The sequence below is a fragment of the Amphiprion ocellaris genome, chromosome 4, assembly GCF_022539595.1.
Source record: "Amphiprion ocellaris isolate individual 3 ecotype Okinawa chromosome 4, ASM2253959v1, whole genome shotgun sequence".
NCBI lineage: Eukaryota > Metazoa > Chordata > Actinopteri > Pomacentridae > Amphiprion > Amphiprion ocellaris.
Genome location: NC_072769.1, coordinates 13,611,347 through 13,625,183, shown reverse-complemented (window position 1 = coordinate 13,625,183; position 13,837 = coordinate 13,611,347). Strand labels below are relative to the sequence as shown.

Below are 13,837 nucleotides of genomic sequence, written 5' to 3'. Positions count from 1 at the left end.
CAACAGCACTGCAAACTACAGCCTGTAAAAATGATCAGAAATTTTAATTAACACCTAATTTAAACAGGTCCAAACAAAGCCTGAACATCATAACTATAATTAAAGTTAATGTTAGACTACATTAGCTTCAGCTCGGTTTTCCTAATAAAGTGGCAACTCATTGTGCTCATATAAAATTAAAACAAATTCTCTTCTCTCCATAAGAATATGAGCTCACCACAGCATCAAAGATCCTCAAATAAGCAACATGCTGTAAAGTACCTTCAAAATTACAATAAACTCACTGCAGATGACCACAGAGTCACTGTAAATATCTTTGTAATGAAATATCAGGCAAACAAACACACTGTACAAACACTGTAAAATGCCTCAGAGACAATTCTAAATCTCCACAGAAATGTTGTAGGATCCCAAAGTCTTCGAGGGGGTTGTTTTATTTTTGGACATGAGTCTGAGTATCTGCCCGAGTGGGCTAAAGTGTAAATTATACAGTCCACATCTCTACATCTCCTCACTCTGGGTAAAACAATAGCATATATAAATAGGACCATAATCAGAGCTCTCTCTCTCTCTCTCTCGCTCTCTCTCTTCTCTCTCTCTCTCCCACACACACACAAACACAAACACACACACTCACCGGCAGAGATCGGGGCAGATGCACAACCAGCAGGCAGCAGCAACTCCGTTCAGCTACTATGGAGCAACAAGACAAAGCTCAGGCTGGAGACATATACAAGTTTGCGCAGGAGACATCTGGGAGCAGATTCATGAAAAAGGTGTTTGTCTGTTGAAGGACACCAGGAAGAAAAGAGGAGCAGCAACAGTTAATCTACTCAAGCATCTTTTTCTGAGGATAAAACCACTCTTCAACTGATTCAGTCTGCAGCAACACAAAGGTGAGTATTTAAAGCTTCTTTATTTTTGCTTTTCACAATGTCTGTTGGCTGTAAATGGGATTGTTTTACTTTATGTTTTTTTTTTGTTAAATGTCCTAATTAAGTTTTGACTCCCATCTTGTTGACTTTTTTGAGTCGAATAAAAACCCAAAGATTTAAAATCTGTATTATAAGAAGCTGCCATCTTAGTAATTCCTACCGTAGTTTCCCTGTTTGCCCACAGTTCTAACTAAGTAATTACCTAACTACTCAGAAAACACAATCAATATCTAAACGAAGTGCTCATGCTGCAGAGTAAGTCAACTGTAAAATGCGTGAAGAGTGTAAACAGATAGAGGAAAAGATTTTAAAAGCCGAAATCATTTTGAAGGTTAGAGTAGTATTCAACTCTCACTCTCTGCCCTCCCACCCTCCCACCCTCCTCCTCTTCCTCCCTGCTGTCGATTATTCCTGCAGGCTTTGGATTGATTTTCAGCACTGGACAGCTCCTGTGGCCTCAATGCAACAAACGCACGTCACAGCTGCTGCTTAGTTTGCAAACTGCCCCGTCATAACTTCTGGTTGCACTGCGTGAACTATTGATTGGCATTTTACGACTACCTCATGGACAAAGATGGAAACTCCTAATATTTTTTTTGTGTCTGTTTTGTTTTAAATTGCTATATAACAGAAGTTGAGACAACTAGTTGTGCCCCAGATGGATGTGAAGTTAGAGGTTATGCAAGATGTAGATAAAAAATAGCAAAAGTACTCAGAACTCACACCTGCACGATTCAAAGTACTCTATGCATGATAAACTATGTATTTGACTAGATATTTATCACTGTTGCATTAACATTTAAGTAGAGTTTCAACATCATTGCTAGTTTAAGCAGATTTATACATAACTGGGTACAATTACACTGCATCATATTTCATGTTCTGCATTAAAAGTCTTAATTTGGAAAGTAACCTGCAGGAATGTCTCTTGGAAATGCAGCAGTTAAAGTATGAAGTAGCAGAAAATGGCAATACTCAAGTAAAGTATTTCAGAAATATTAAAGTTCCATTCGACTGCTGATGATGCTTTTGTTTTTTAAAGACAGCACAAACGTCCATCCACTACCGCCTATTGCTATTGTTAATTTATCAGATGTGGTGTGTGTAGTGCGTGTTTGTTTGTGTGGATGACTGAAGTTGCTCTAGTCAAAATAAGTGCAGACCCCTGTTTTTGCTTTTCTGTAGGACTTGAACACAGCACTGAGCAACACTTTCCTAAGGGACATGTTGTTTTTTTTCTCACTGGAGATCATCTTGTACAGAATTACAGCAAATAGGAGGGACAAGAAAGAAAAGTGTCCCCGACATAGCACTTGTATAGCATTTTCACTGAGAAGAGAGAAAAAAAGAGAGATTTTTTATTACATGCTTTTGACATGTGTGTAAATCTTCCCCTATTCTGCAAATGGCATTACATGCTGTAGTAACATCCTCTGACATCATAATCTCTTCATCTTAATCTGTATCTTTTCTCACACTGTCCAACATCAACGACGTCACACCTGTAAAACCCCTGACTTTCCTCATTTTCTTTCTTTCTTTCTTTCTTTCTTTCTTTCTTTCTTTCTTTCTTTCTTTCTTTCTTTCTTTCTTTCTTTCTTTCTTTCTTTCTTTCTTTCTTTCTTTCTTTCTTTCTTTCTTTCTTTCTTTCTTTCTTTCTTTCTTTCTTTCTTTCTTTCTTTCTTTCTTTCTTTCTTTCTTTCTTTCTTTCTTTCTTTCTTTCTTTCTTTCTTTCTTTCTCATCCCCCCCATCCCTCTCTCCCCTCTCATGCCATCAGATCTGAGATTACACAAAAGGGCTTAAGCCAGGTCAAACAACAGCTACCATCTACCTTTCGTATTGTGGTTTGGAATCGGGAGATTAGAGGACATAGAGGAGTAATCTGGCATTTGACGAGGACTTCCTCCATCCTTTCCTGTGTATGAGATTATAATCTGAAATATGTCAGGTTAGTTCCTCTGACGTAGCTGAACAGGAGCTACATCAGACACAAGCGTCCCTCTTGGAGCCTTTAACACACTGTATAATAATACAACACAATAATAATCCTGTAGAGTTTTGTTGTGTATCCAAGATTATCCTTGTTAAGCTTTGGTGCTTCTTTGTGAGTTACAGTGTGGATGGTTCCCTTATCTCCTCTTGTCGAACATGATAAACTATCACCATCACACAAACATACACAAGAATCAGTCCCACAGAGAGAGGAGGGATGTTCCTATGGAGACGGCTAATACAGTAACTATGCTCATAATTAATTACTGCAACTCCTCCCAGGATATCCTGTCAGCTGGGAAAAAGGCTAGGTACATACTGACAACAGTCGGCTGCACTGGTGGCAACAAAGACTTAATGAAGTCGTTAAAGGTTTAGCAATGACAAACATTTACAATCACTGGAATGAATAAAACAAGGAAAAAACATGTCAGGCTACTCTTAGCTTCAACATACTGCCAGTTCTTTGGTCTTTAATCACAGAAGTTACAGTATAAACAAACCAAGGATGCAAAAAACAAGTGGTTTATAACAAGTCATGGATGCTGTAAAGAGGGAAAAACAATAACATGAATCCAGTGAAATTTAGTGCATTTGTCCGGCAACGCACGCTACATTTTTTAAGCTCCTCGGATGTTGATTTGTTTCTTGAGAATATGTCAGAGAGAAGTTGTTTTTCTTTTTTGAAAAATCTCAACTCAAGTTCCACGCAGCATTCTTTTTCAAGATGGTTGCTGTTAGATTGGATCACCAGGAGAGATGTGATTGGTTGTTTCATTGTTAGGTAACTGCTGACGCTCCAGATGTTTCTGACTGAAAGAGATTTTAAAAAAAGATTTCCTCCATCAAATTGCAAGGAAATCAGAGCTCAGAGCATTTCTTTTGTCAACAACTTCCCCACCTATTAAACTACTACTGGTGAATAACTGTACTAACCACAGCTATAACCATAAGCCCTAACCCAATACTGCAAAAAAGTAATCTAATGAAATTATATTTTACTGATTTTTTCTGTCTTATTTTAAATACAGGAAATAATAACAAAATTACAAAAATAAACACATCTAATATAAAATAACACCAAAAGTTACAAATGTGAAAAACAATACAGTTTATTTTAACAAAAAAATGTGTCTCTTTGTTTCATAAAAGGGCCGTTAAAATACCTTTGGAAAAATAATTGTCCTATTTTTTTAATAGATGAAGCTGTTACATTCGAGTGTAATAAAGTAAACATATTTCTAAATATGCAATCATTTATGATTATAGTTTATTATTATCTATTATTTATCATGTTTAAATATTTTTATCATCAGTGTTCTGTTGTATTTACAAGATTTTCGTGTGAAGTTATGTGTAAAAATTCATATTACACCTGACATGATCTAAAATTAACAGTAGAGTCTTGCAACTTGAAACTCTATCGCTAGTTTTAAAACAGTAGTTTGACTTTTAAATTTTTTTTTTTTTTTGAAATTCTCAACAGAAAAAAGCTTAAAAGCCAAACTAGTGGACTTTGAGTAAGCACTGTTTCAAAGGTCAAGAAGACTTTTGGTGTTTCATAGTTCCTGTTGTTGTATCAAAGTGCGTCACAGTGTAAAAAAGTTTCTAGTTGTCATGGTAACAACATTTGAGTATCACACTATACCACACAGTGCTATCAGGTGCCTCCCTTGGTTTGTACAAATAAAAACAATTCAGTCAGTACATATCAATGCTCTTAAAAACAGCAATTTAACGTTAAACTAAAAATTAAGTTTCCAAATGTGGTATCCATCACAGTTTTTGTGTTTTAGTTTTCTTATATTGATGCTATTTTGTCCAACAAGTGTATGTCAAGGCTTATTATTTATCATGTGGACTGTAGAAATTAGTTTGAATTAAACTAATAAAGACAAACATGGATATTATTCATTAGATATAACACTATATTCTTCAGATAATTCTCCATTTATTAAAATAAGACAGTATACATAATAACACAGCACAAATGTCTTGTGCACCACAGTTAAATGAATTAATAAACAAACTAATAAATAAATAAAAACCACTCAATACAAGCAAGTCCTTTCAATATTCCATCTTAGTAGCATAACATTTTGTTTAATTTTGTTTTCTATTATGTTTTAAACTGGAAAGTAGACAATATTTAGTTTAATAACATTACAGCATATTATATTTAGAGGGTTAATTGGTAAAATTCACAATAACTGAGCTGGAGTGGAATCAGTGTGGATCAAAATATTATTTTTTTTTTGCATAAATATGTTAATAGTAAGTTCACAGAAGCACTTATAACATTGGATTTGATTTGAGAGCAATGTTTTTCTTTCCACCTGTAAACAAGCAAAAAAATGAATATTTAAACAAAAATAAACATACAAATAATCCAACCAACATGACAGCAGCGTATCCCTCTGACTTTTCCATTGTAAATCCCTTCCAAACAGAGTGGCATGTGAACTCTGCTGTGCTGTCCTGATCCTACACATGACGCCTGCTGGTGCTGACATGGGCCTGACCTGAGCGACCCGACATGTTGGCCAGCGTCTTTAAGAACTCTATAAGAAAAGGCTGTGATTTTATGGCTGAGGACGCTGCCCCCAGCTGTGGGAGTTTTTCGAGCTGATGTAATCATCTACCCTCTTTGGGATTATCCAGTCGAAGATCATCCTTCATCCGGCCACTCAGCAGCCAGTTCACAACATCTGTCCTTGGTGCAACACGAGTCTGGAAGCATCACACACAAGGGTTGCACAGAGCCCACGTTACATGACACCAAATCCCATCAAAATCTGGACGTTTGTGTGTGTGTGTGTGTGTGTGTGTGTGTGTGTGTGTGTGTGTGTGTGTGTGTGTGTGTGTGTGCGTGTGCGTGTGCGTGTGCGTGTGCGTGCTCATCTGCGTAAAAGTGTCTAGCAGTGCCTATGTTTGTTATCGATGTGACAGCGCTATCGAACGGAAGCTTTTAAACTGCAGTTGTCAGAAATTTTCCCAAGACAGTCCATTACTACCTTTCATTAATGCAGGCCTGTCAGCTAATTCGCGTCAGCCAAAGTGATCCACATACAATAAAGCATACACCAGTAATGCCCTTTTGTATTGCGTGTGATTGTCCTTTTATTGGTTATGCAACCCGGTGCTTTTTCGTTCTCCTGGTTCCCAGCTTGCTGACATAATAAGCGGAGCGAAATCACCCTCCAACCTTGTCATCAGGCCAAACAGCAGATCAATTGTTCCTCTAACAGTAGATTACCACTGATTCATCTCTTTTTTAAACCTTTGTCCCTTCCAATGCCTGTCTGGTTTTCCACCCCTGGTTGGCCTGAAGGTCCCTAAGGCGAATCACTAGCAAAGACCTATCGATAGGCTTTCATTACACAAAACTGTCTGGTCTGCTCCGTGCATTAGGGCAAGGCCAAAGTTTGCAATGAGGGATTTCTGATCCTGGTTTTTAGCCACGCTAGCCGTGTGGCTCAGTGCATGGTAAAGGTGGCCTGCGGTGGGTCCATGGTGAAATATTTGTTTACAGTTTAGTGCAGACATTCATGGTCCACAAAAGATAAATCCTACCATGATTACCTCACTTTACTAGTGCTAGTGCCAGTAAAACATCTAAGCTGCAACCACTGGATAAATTGCAAATAAATGGCATTTATTCATGCTCCCCTCCAGATAAACCCTTTACTTTTACTGCCATCAGCTTAAAATCAGTTTTGTCCAGTATTTTATTTAATGACCTGCTAAATTAATGACCTTCCCAACAGTGATAGTTGCCCTGTGATTTTTCCAAAACAACAAATCCTAGTACAAACTAAAGTGACCATGGTAAACACTGTCATAGTAAGACCTTTAGTATTCAGACTAAAGTTTGCAGTCAAACAATGTTAGAAATGTTTTTGTCTTCTCCTAAACCATTGAGAGATATAAAGAATAATTACTGAAGGGTTTAGGAAGGACAACACACGGCAAATGTTGTGGATGTGGGCCTGCTGTGGATGTTGCATTGCTTTGAAAGTGGCTCCTGCACTGAATTATGGGACAGCATTATCTCCTCGCCTTTTGTAATGGATGCTCCATGTATCCTGTACTAAACAAGATAAGAAAGCAAGCAACTTTCCTTTGTAATCAGAAATCAGAGAATGTGATTAGCTTTTATCATGGATGCTACTTAGATGTGTCCAAGTCATTTCACTTTGTTAGTCACCTTGCTAAACAAAAAAAGTCCATTTAACCACAACCTTGGTGTTATTTTCCCTGAACCCAGGAATTAGCCACCTTTTATAATTCATTTTGTTTTATTTGCTTTGATTCAGATTTTGAGTGTATCAAGTTATTGAATAAAATGTCCTCTTTGTCTCTTCATCAGCAGAGAATGTATCATGAGAACACAGTGCTGATAACAAATGCAAGACAGACCTGAGCTCATACTGCCTCCCTGTCCAGCAACAGTACGTTAATGGTTGGAACTACCCGCCCCAACCTACATTACTGCCCCCGCAGACACAGCCTGATGATCACCGGTGCCATGGGAGCGGTGCGGGTCAACAGGTGAGAGATGGGAAATAAAACTATGTCAATGGCAGCAGCTTCGGGGTGTTTTCTGTTCCCAGGCAATTAGTAAAGATTTATTTCTTTACTATAAATAGTATAGATATTAGGAAAACTTTCCCAACTGATTTTATAAAGGGTTTAAAAGTTGAACATGATTTTAAAATTCTTAGCTGGTGCTCAATAGATTAACTATCAGCTTTTATTTTGAAAATTATTTTGGTTTTCAGGAAAACTTGCTGTAGCTGCATCATCTGATAGACCCCCAAAATGACCTTTAACAAGAGTTTTCTGGACATCATTCCATTTACCAACAATTTATTAACACTTTTTTACCATGTATGATCAATTATTTATATTAAATGTCTTTACCAATTCCACACAGATTGCTTGCAAACTTTAGCTACAAAATCTCATTAACTAGATATAAGTTTATTTGAAACTCAAAGGCATTTACTATGGCTTGAATTTCAGTAGAGCATGTGTGTTTTTTTTCTTCACAACCCCGCAATGTCATTGTTGTTTTAAATATAACAGATATACACCGGATGATATATCAGCACAAATACGGACATCAGATATTCTTTATGAAGTCGACAAAGTGGTATGAAAGCATAGCCAAAGCACTGATTGTAGCTTAGCAAGAGTAACTTAACACAAGTTTGTCAAGATTTCTCCACATGCTGAAGCAGAGTGCATGACAATGAAATACACTGCATTTAAACAGTTGTGTATTCTTTTAAGCCTTTCCAAATCCAGTAAGCAGAATAGCAAAAGTATAAACAGTGTGTGCCTGCTCTTAAGCTACAATTGTTAGCATTTATAGCTAGCTCAGTATCTACAGCATTACCTGTTGTTGAATCTAAATCACCTACAGAACACATCATCAACAAATTACATTAGTTTTTGCTTAAAAAATAAACATATTTACAGCTACCACACCCACTGTGCAGATTTTCCTGCTGTGTGGAATCTGCCTCTAGATGCTACCAGAGCGTTGGCTAATGTTAGCAGTGTTGTCCTGCTGTTTATTGGATTTGGGGATGTCAGATCCATTGTTACGCACTAGATGCTACCAGAGCGTTGGCTAATGTTAGCAGTGTTGTCCTGCTGTTTATTGGATTTGGGGATGTCAGATCCATTGTTACGCAAAATAGCTTGACATTTGTCAGACACATCAGTTTGTTCTCATTTGAAGTCTTTTCTATTGAAGCTTTAAGGTGAATGCATACAATTGGATAATATTAAGAAGGTCTGCAGCCAAAGAGAGATTTTGCTGAAACAAAAATTCCAGTCTGATCTTTTTTATTATCATGTTAGCACCAGTCAAATGAAATCTAAAGTGAGGTGACTTTTTGCCTGTGAGAAACTGTTTTAACCTCATTTATTTTAACACAATACCATGTATGTAGTCATTACATACTGGACGTTTGTGTGTGTGTGTGTGTGTGTGTGTGTGTGTGTGTGTGTGTGTGTGTGTGTGTGTGTGTGTGTGTGTGTGTGTGTGGTGGTTGTGTTTAAAAACCCCTTTACATAATTTTCAGTTTTAAACTAAGTTGTACAGCTAAAGTTAGCATGATCACCTAACTTACCATACTCGAAAAAAACCTTTAATTCAGCAAAAATCCTTACAACATCAGTACAAGGCAACTGAACTTCTCTTTTTTTCTTTAAGATGCTTCACCTTTCATACAAGATGTTTCTCTAGTTGTAACTGACTGATGGGGATGAGCCATTACAGGAGAGCCAGCTGCTCAGGACACAACCCAGCAGCCAGTTTGCATCTAAAGGATAAGGGTCATTCAAGGACAACAGTGTTCACATTTTGTATAGAGGTAATGATTTGATAGAGGAGTGAAGGAGGCCATTAATATTAAACTACAACAGCCATCTCTAAACAGAGAAACACCACTTATCTGCTACTTTTATTGTACACCAAAGCATCTGAGTCTTCAGTCATTAATGGGTCATTTGCCCTGGGTTTTGGGGATGATCATATGTGGTCATATGTAAATGAGACTCCCCATCAGTCAGGTAGACTTGAAGAAGCCTCTTGTATGAGAGGTACAACGTCTTCAAGAAGCAAAAAAAACAGGTCCAGTTGCTGTTTACTGAAGCTCCGAGGATTACTAAGAATCTGCGCATACAATTCAGGCAGGAACATCAACACAAGAATCCTGCTTTTGTCTGCCGTTGTCCATCTCCTCATTTTTTCCCCCTGTTTTAACAGATACAGCATCGTTTCCACAGATGAAGATGCCCTGAAGATCTCCACCCTGGGCCTCCACAATGGCCACAGTCCTCTGACTCAGCAGACTCTGTCAGGTGCCCACATGCGAGGCGAGGAAGCAGGAGGAGACTGTCCAGGAAGTGATGCAGGAAGAGGAACTTTGTCTCTGAGACTGACAAATGAACCCATCATCCACAACAGCTGCCGTGCTTCACCTTCATGTCGTCTGGGCCTGGATCTGAGCATCGGCCGTCTGCGTAGCCGCTTTGTGAAGAAGAATGGCCAGTGCAATGTGGTTTTTAATAACATGGACGATAAGTCGCGACGATACCTGGCTGACATTTTCACCACATGTGTGGACATACGTTGGCGATACCTGCTCCTCATCTTCACCACCACCTTCCTCCTGTCTTGGCTGCTGTTTGGCCTGATCTTCTGGGGAGTGGGATTCGCTCACGGAGACTTTGACATTCGCGTCCCTGTGAAGGATGGGGATCCTCGGAGTACCACTGAGGAAGTAAAAGACGAATGGCGGCCATGCATTCTCCACATCCAGGGTTTCATTGGAGCATTCCTCTTCTCCATAGAGACCCAGACCACCATTGGATATGGTTTCCGGTGTGTCACTGAAGAGTGCCCAGTCGCTGTGGTGACTGTGGTGGTTCAGTCCATCATGGGCTGCATCATTGACTCTTTCATGATCGGCACCATCATGGCAAAGATGGTACGGCCCAAAAAGCGGGCGCAGACCTTGTTGTTCTCACACAATGCTGTCATCGCTCTGCGAGACGGCAAGCTGTGCCTCATGTGGCGTCTGGGGAACATGCGCAAGAGCCACATCGTTGAGGCCCATGTGCGTGCTCAGCTCATTAAGCCACATGTGACGGCGGAGGGTGAGTACCTCCCCTTGGAGCAAACAGACATTGATGTTGGCTATGACGACGGACTGGATCGGCTGTTTCTGGTGTCGCCGCTGGTGGTGGTCCACGAGATCAACAAGAGCAGTCCTCTGTACAACCTCGGCCGCAATGACTTGCAGAAGGAGGACTTTGAGATCGTGGTCATCCTGGAGGGGATGGTGGAGGCCACAGCTATGACCACGCAGGCCCGAAGCTCCTACTTGGCCAAGGAGATCCTTTGGGGTCACCGCTTTGAGCCTGTGGTGTTTGAGAAAGGCGACCGCTATCATGTGGACTATTCCCGTTTCCATAAGACCTACGAGGTGCCGTCCACGCCCCAATGCAGTGCCAGGGAACTGAGCCACATAACGGGTCGTAGTGGGCAGTCCTCATCCTCCAGCTCGTGTTACTCTCGGTCTCCATCATCGTTTCCCCTGAGGGCAGCCCGCCTACTGGGCTCTCACTCCCCCAGCGCTTTCTGCTACGAGAATGAGGTAGCTTTGTGCTGTGGGGATGACGAGGACGAAGAGGATGTGAAAAAGGAGGTGGGGAGCCTGAACATAAGAAGCAACAGGGAGGTAAAGATGACTGACGACATTCACCCGAGTTTCAAAGGGACATTTGCAAAGGAGCAGACTGTGGAGATGTTGTGTGTTCTGGACGCAGAGAATCAGATCAGCCTTGACAGACTACAGCCCACCCTACCTTTATACATCAGCAGAGAGTCAGGAGTTTAATCAATGGTAATGGCTGCCGCCCCATTTGTTTCCTCTCTATGTGTGCGTGTGCATCCAAATAAAGTATTGAGCTTGTGTAAAAATAAAAGATGGAGAGCACAATTTTAACTGTACATGTGGGGTGGAAGAGAAGGATGTTTTGCAGCCATCACACAAATCCACACAGCTTTAGCTCATAACTCGCTTTGGTTTCGGATAACATACACTTTCAGCTGTCACGTCAGCATCCACAAAATGCACAACTCATCAACTTTTAAACACTGTGACACGGTAAACGGCAGTTATCTTCAAAACCTAAATCCATTCTTGTTTTGTTCAGTATGAACCCATGTATGACTTACAGTTAAGGTTATGTCAACCTTTTTGTTCTTGATTTCCATTCACTATTTGTAAATATGATCTGCTTTTGTTTGAACTTTTAAAGAATTTTACATCATATACAGATAAATCTTATGAGATATACATCTATTTATGTTAAAGGAAGCACAGCACAAATGCTTCAGACTTCAACACTCTTGTTTTCTCTTTGTAAAAATAAATTTTTCCGCATTTTGAACTTTTGTCTCCCTGCCTGAGCTCTGTCACTTTTCACGTTTGATAAGCAAGCCTTCTTGTTTTTTCAAAATTCATCACAGTTTAGTCCTTAATCGTAACCAAGCACAAATAAGATATATAATGCAGAACCATGGAGCAGAATTCAAATGGTTTGTCAAATCTGTGCAGATGAAGACCAAGCACTTTATTCTTACTTTTATCAATAGATACAATCACTTTGCAAATGTATGATGTTTTGTATGAACAAAGCACCTAATAAACAACAGTAAACACTGTTAACACTCAAAATGTTTCTGTTGAGTTTCTGTTTTACTTTTCCAGACTGGTTTAACGTCAGCCATCCATCCATGGTAACTCCCACCTCTGGCCAATGAGGACTTTCCCATCACTGATACCTGTATTTTGAGCTTAGTGCTGTGTTGTACTACTGGTTGAACATCATTACCATTATCATTAAGGTAGACTTTGACTATACCTTTGTTCTAACCAATTGTGTAAATTTATCCATCACACAAGTTGTTTAGAACTTGACAATCTTTATTAAGGCAGATTCCCTATCTGGGAATTCTGGGTGGGTTTTCGTTGAAACATAGGTCTGAATGTAGTTTGAATTGGACGGAGCTCAGCTGGACAAGGTGATGTTATATAAATCACGTTTTAGAAGCAGCCATCTCTGATGATAATTCTGATGATGCTTGGATTGCTGCCAAATTGGATCAAACCACAGATGCAGGGTCCCAGTGAAGCAGATTAACCTGAGGGTGTTGGTTGTACTTTGAGTATTTTTTATTCAGATGCACGTATCAGTACCTGTCACCTTGTAGCTAGAAGATCCCTGGTTCACTTCCCGGCCTGGGATCTTTCTGCATGTTCTCCCTCTGCATGAGTGGGCTTTCTTCGGGTACTCCGGCTTCCTCCCACAGTCCAAAAACATGCTGACGTTAATTAGTTAATTGTCCGTAGGTGTGAATGTGAGTGTGATTGTTTGTCTCTATATGTAGCCCTGCGATAGAGTGGCACCTGTCCAGGTGTCCCCTGCCTTCACCCGAAGTCAGCTGGGATAGGCTCCAGCCTCCAGCAAGAATCACAAAATCACTGAGCTTATACTTCCATCAAGTGCACTGCGAACAGCAGAGGGAAGCTTTATAATATCCCACAGAGAAAACTAACTTTGCAATGTACAGATAAATCAGTTTATCGTTGAATTTCTGGATCAGCTGCGTTTGAATTCAGCAGCTGTAGTGCCTCTGACTGCTTTCTTCTCCTGATTTATTCATGCTAAAACAATGGACAAACGATTTATCTGATATGAAGCTAAAATAATAACAACTACTATTACAACTGGGACTCATTTGGCTGTACATAACTATTTTTTAAAAATGAAATGGGGAACTTTAAATGGCGACACAAAATAAGAAAAATCACTCCCAGAGCAAGTGACGCCCCTCTCTGGAACAACTCTTCACCTCAGTGAATGGTGTTGCCAAATAATCATAGCAACATCATGTGGACACTTGATTTAAATGGTTTAATGTGGTAAGAAGGACAACTCTTATCTAACACACTTGTAATTAATCTTTTAGAAGCACTTTCCCCCCAAATATAATCATTTCTGTCTGGTTGTGTGGTTGTGTTGCCATTCAAAGGTCCTATCAAGGGAAGGACACTGTAGGCTGAGAAAAGGCAGACAGGAATAAAAGGCAAAAAGGCTGTGGGAGAAATAAGAAAGACAAACAGAGAACTATAGAATAACAGTCAAGAAAAATATCAGGTGCATCTGACTGTAATGTTGGAGGAGAGTGTCTCTGGCTGTAGTGCAGGCTCCACCATGTGGCTAAACAGTGACACCACAGTGAAAAACAAAGTCAAAAGTGCTGAATTATTCTTTCATATTGATCACTATATCGTGTTCTATGCAAGTTTGTTCATTTTTGGAG

The 13,837-nt window shown here is 39.7% G+C and overlaps 1 protein-coding gene across 2 annotated transcripts; it reads left to right on the top strand.

The window, feature by feature from the left end:
• Positions 1 to 646: 646 nt before the first annotated feature.
• LOC111570151 (ATP-sensitive inward rectifier potassium channel 12-like) lies at positions 647 to 12,192 on the top strand. 2 transcript variants are annotated; one of them, XM_035949326.2, is made up of 3 exons: positions 647 to 896; positions 7,301 to 7,479; positions 9,710 to 12,192. In XM_035949326.2, exons 2-3 carry the CDS (start codon positions 7,388 to 7,390, stop codon positions 11,343 to 11,345), a joined length of 1,728 nt encoding a protein of 575 aa, XP_035805219.2. In that variant the 5' UTR covers positions 647 to 896; positions 7,301 to 7,387; the 3' UTR covers positions 11,346 to 12,192. The 2 variants fall into 2 exon arrangements, with proteins under 2 accessions (XP_035805219.2, XP_054865495.1); XM_055009520.1 differs by having other exon boundaries at positions 7,298 to 7,479.
• Positions 12,193 to 13,837: the final 1,645 nt, after the last annotated feature.

Excerpts from the sequence above, each read along its gene's own strand:
- LOC111570151 (XM_035949326.2), top strand. The coding sequence starts at position 7,388 with ATGGTTGGAACTACCCGCCCCAACCTACATTACTGCCCCCGCAGACAC. Across the intron at positions 7,480-9,709 it reads GGAGCGGTGCGGGTCAACAG|ATACAGCATCGTTTCCACAG; the intron begins GTGAGAGATGGG and ends CTGTTTTAACAG.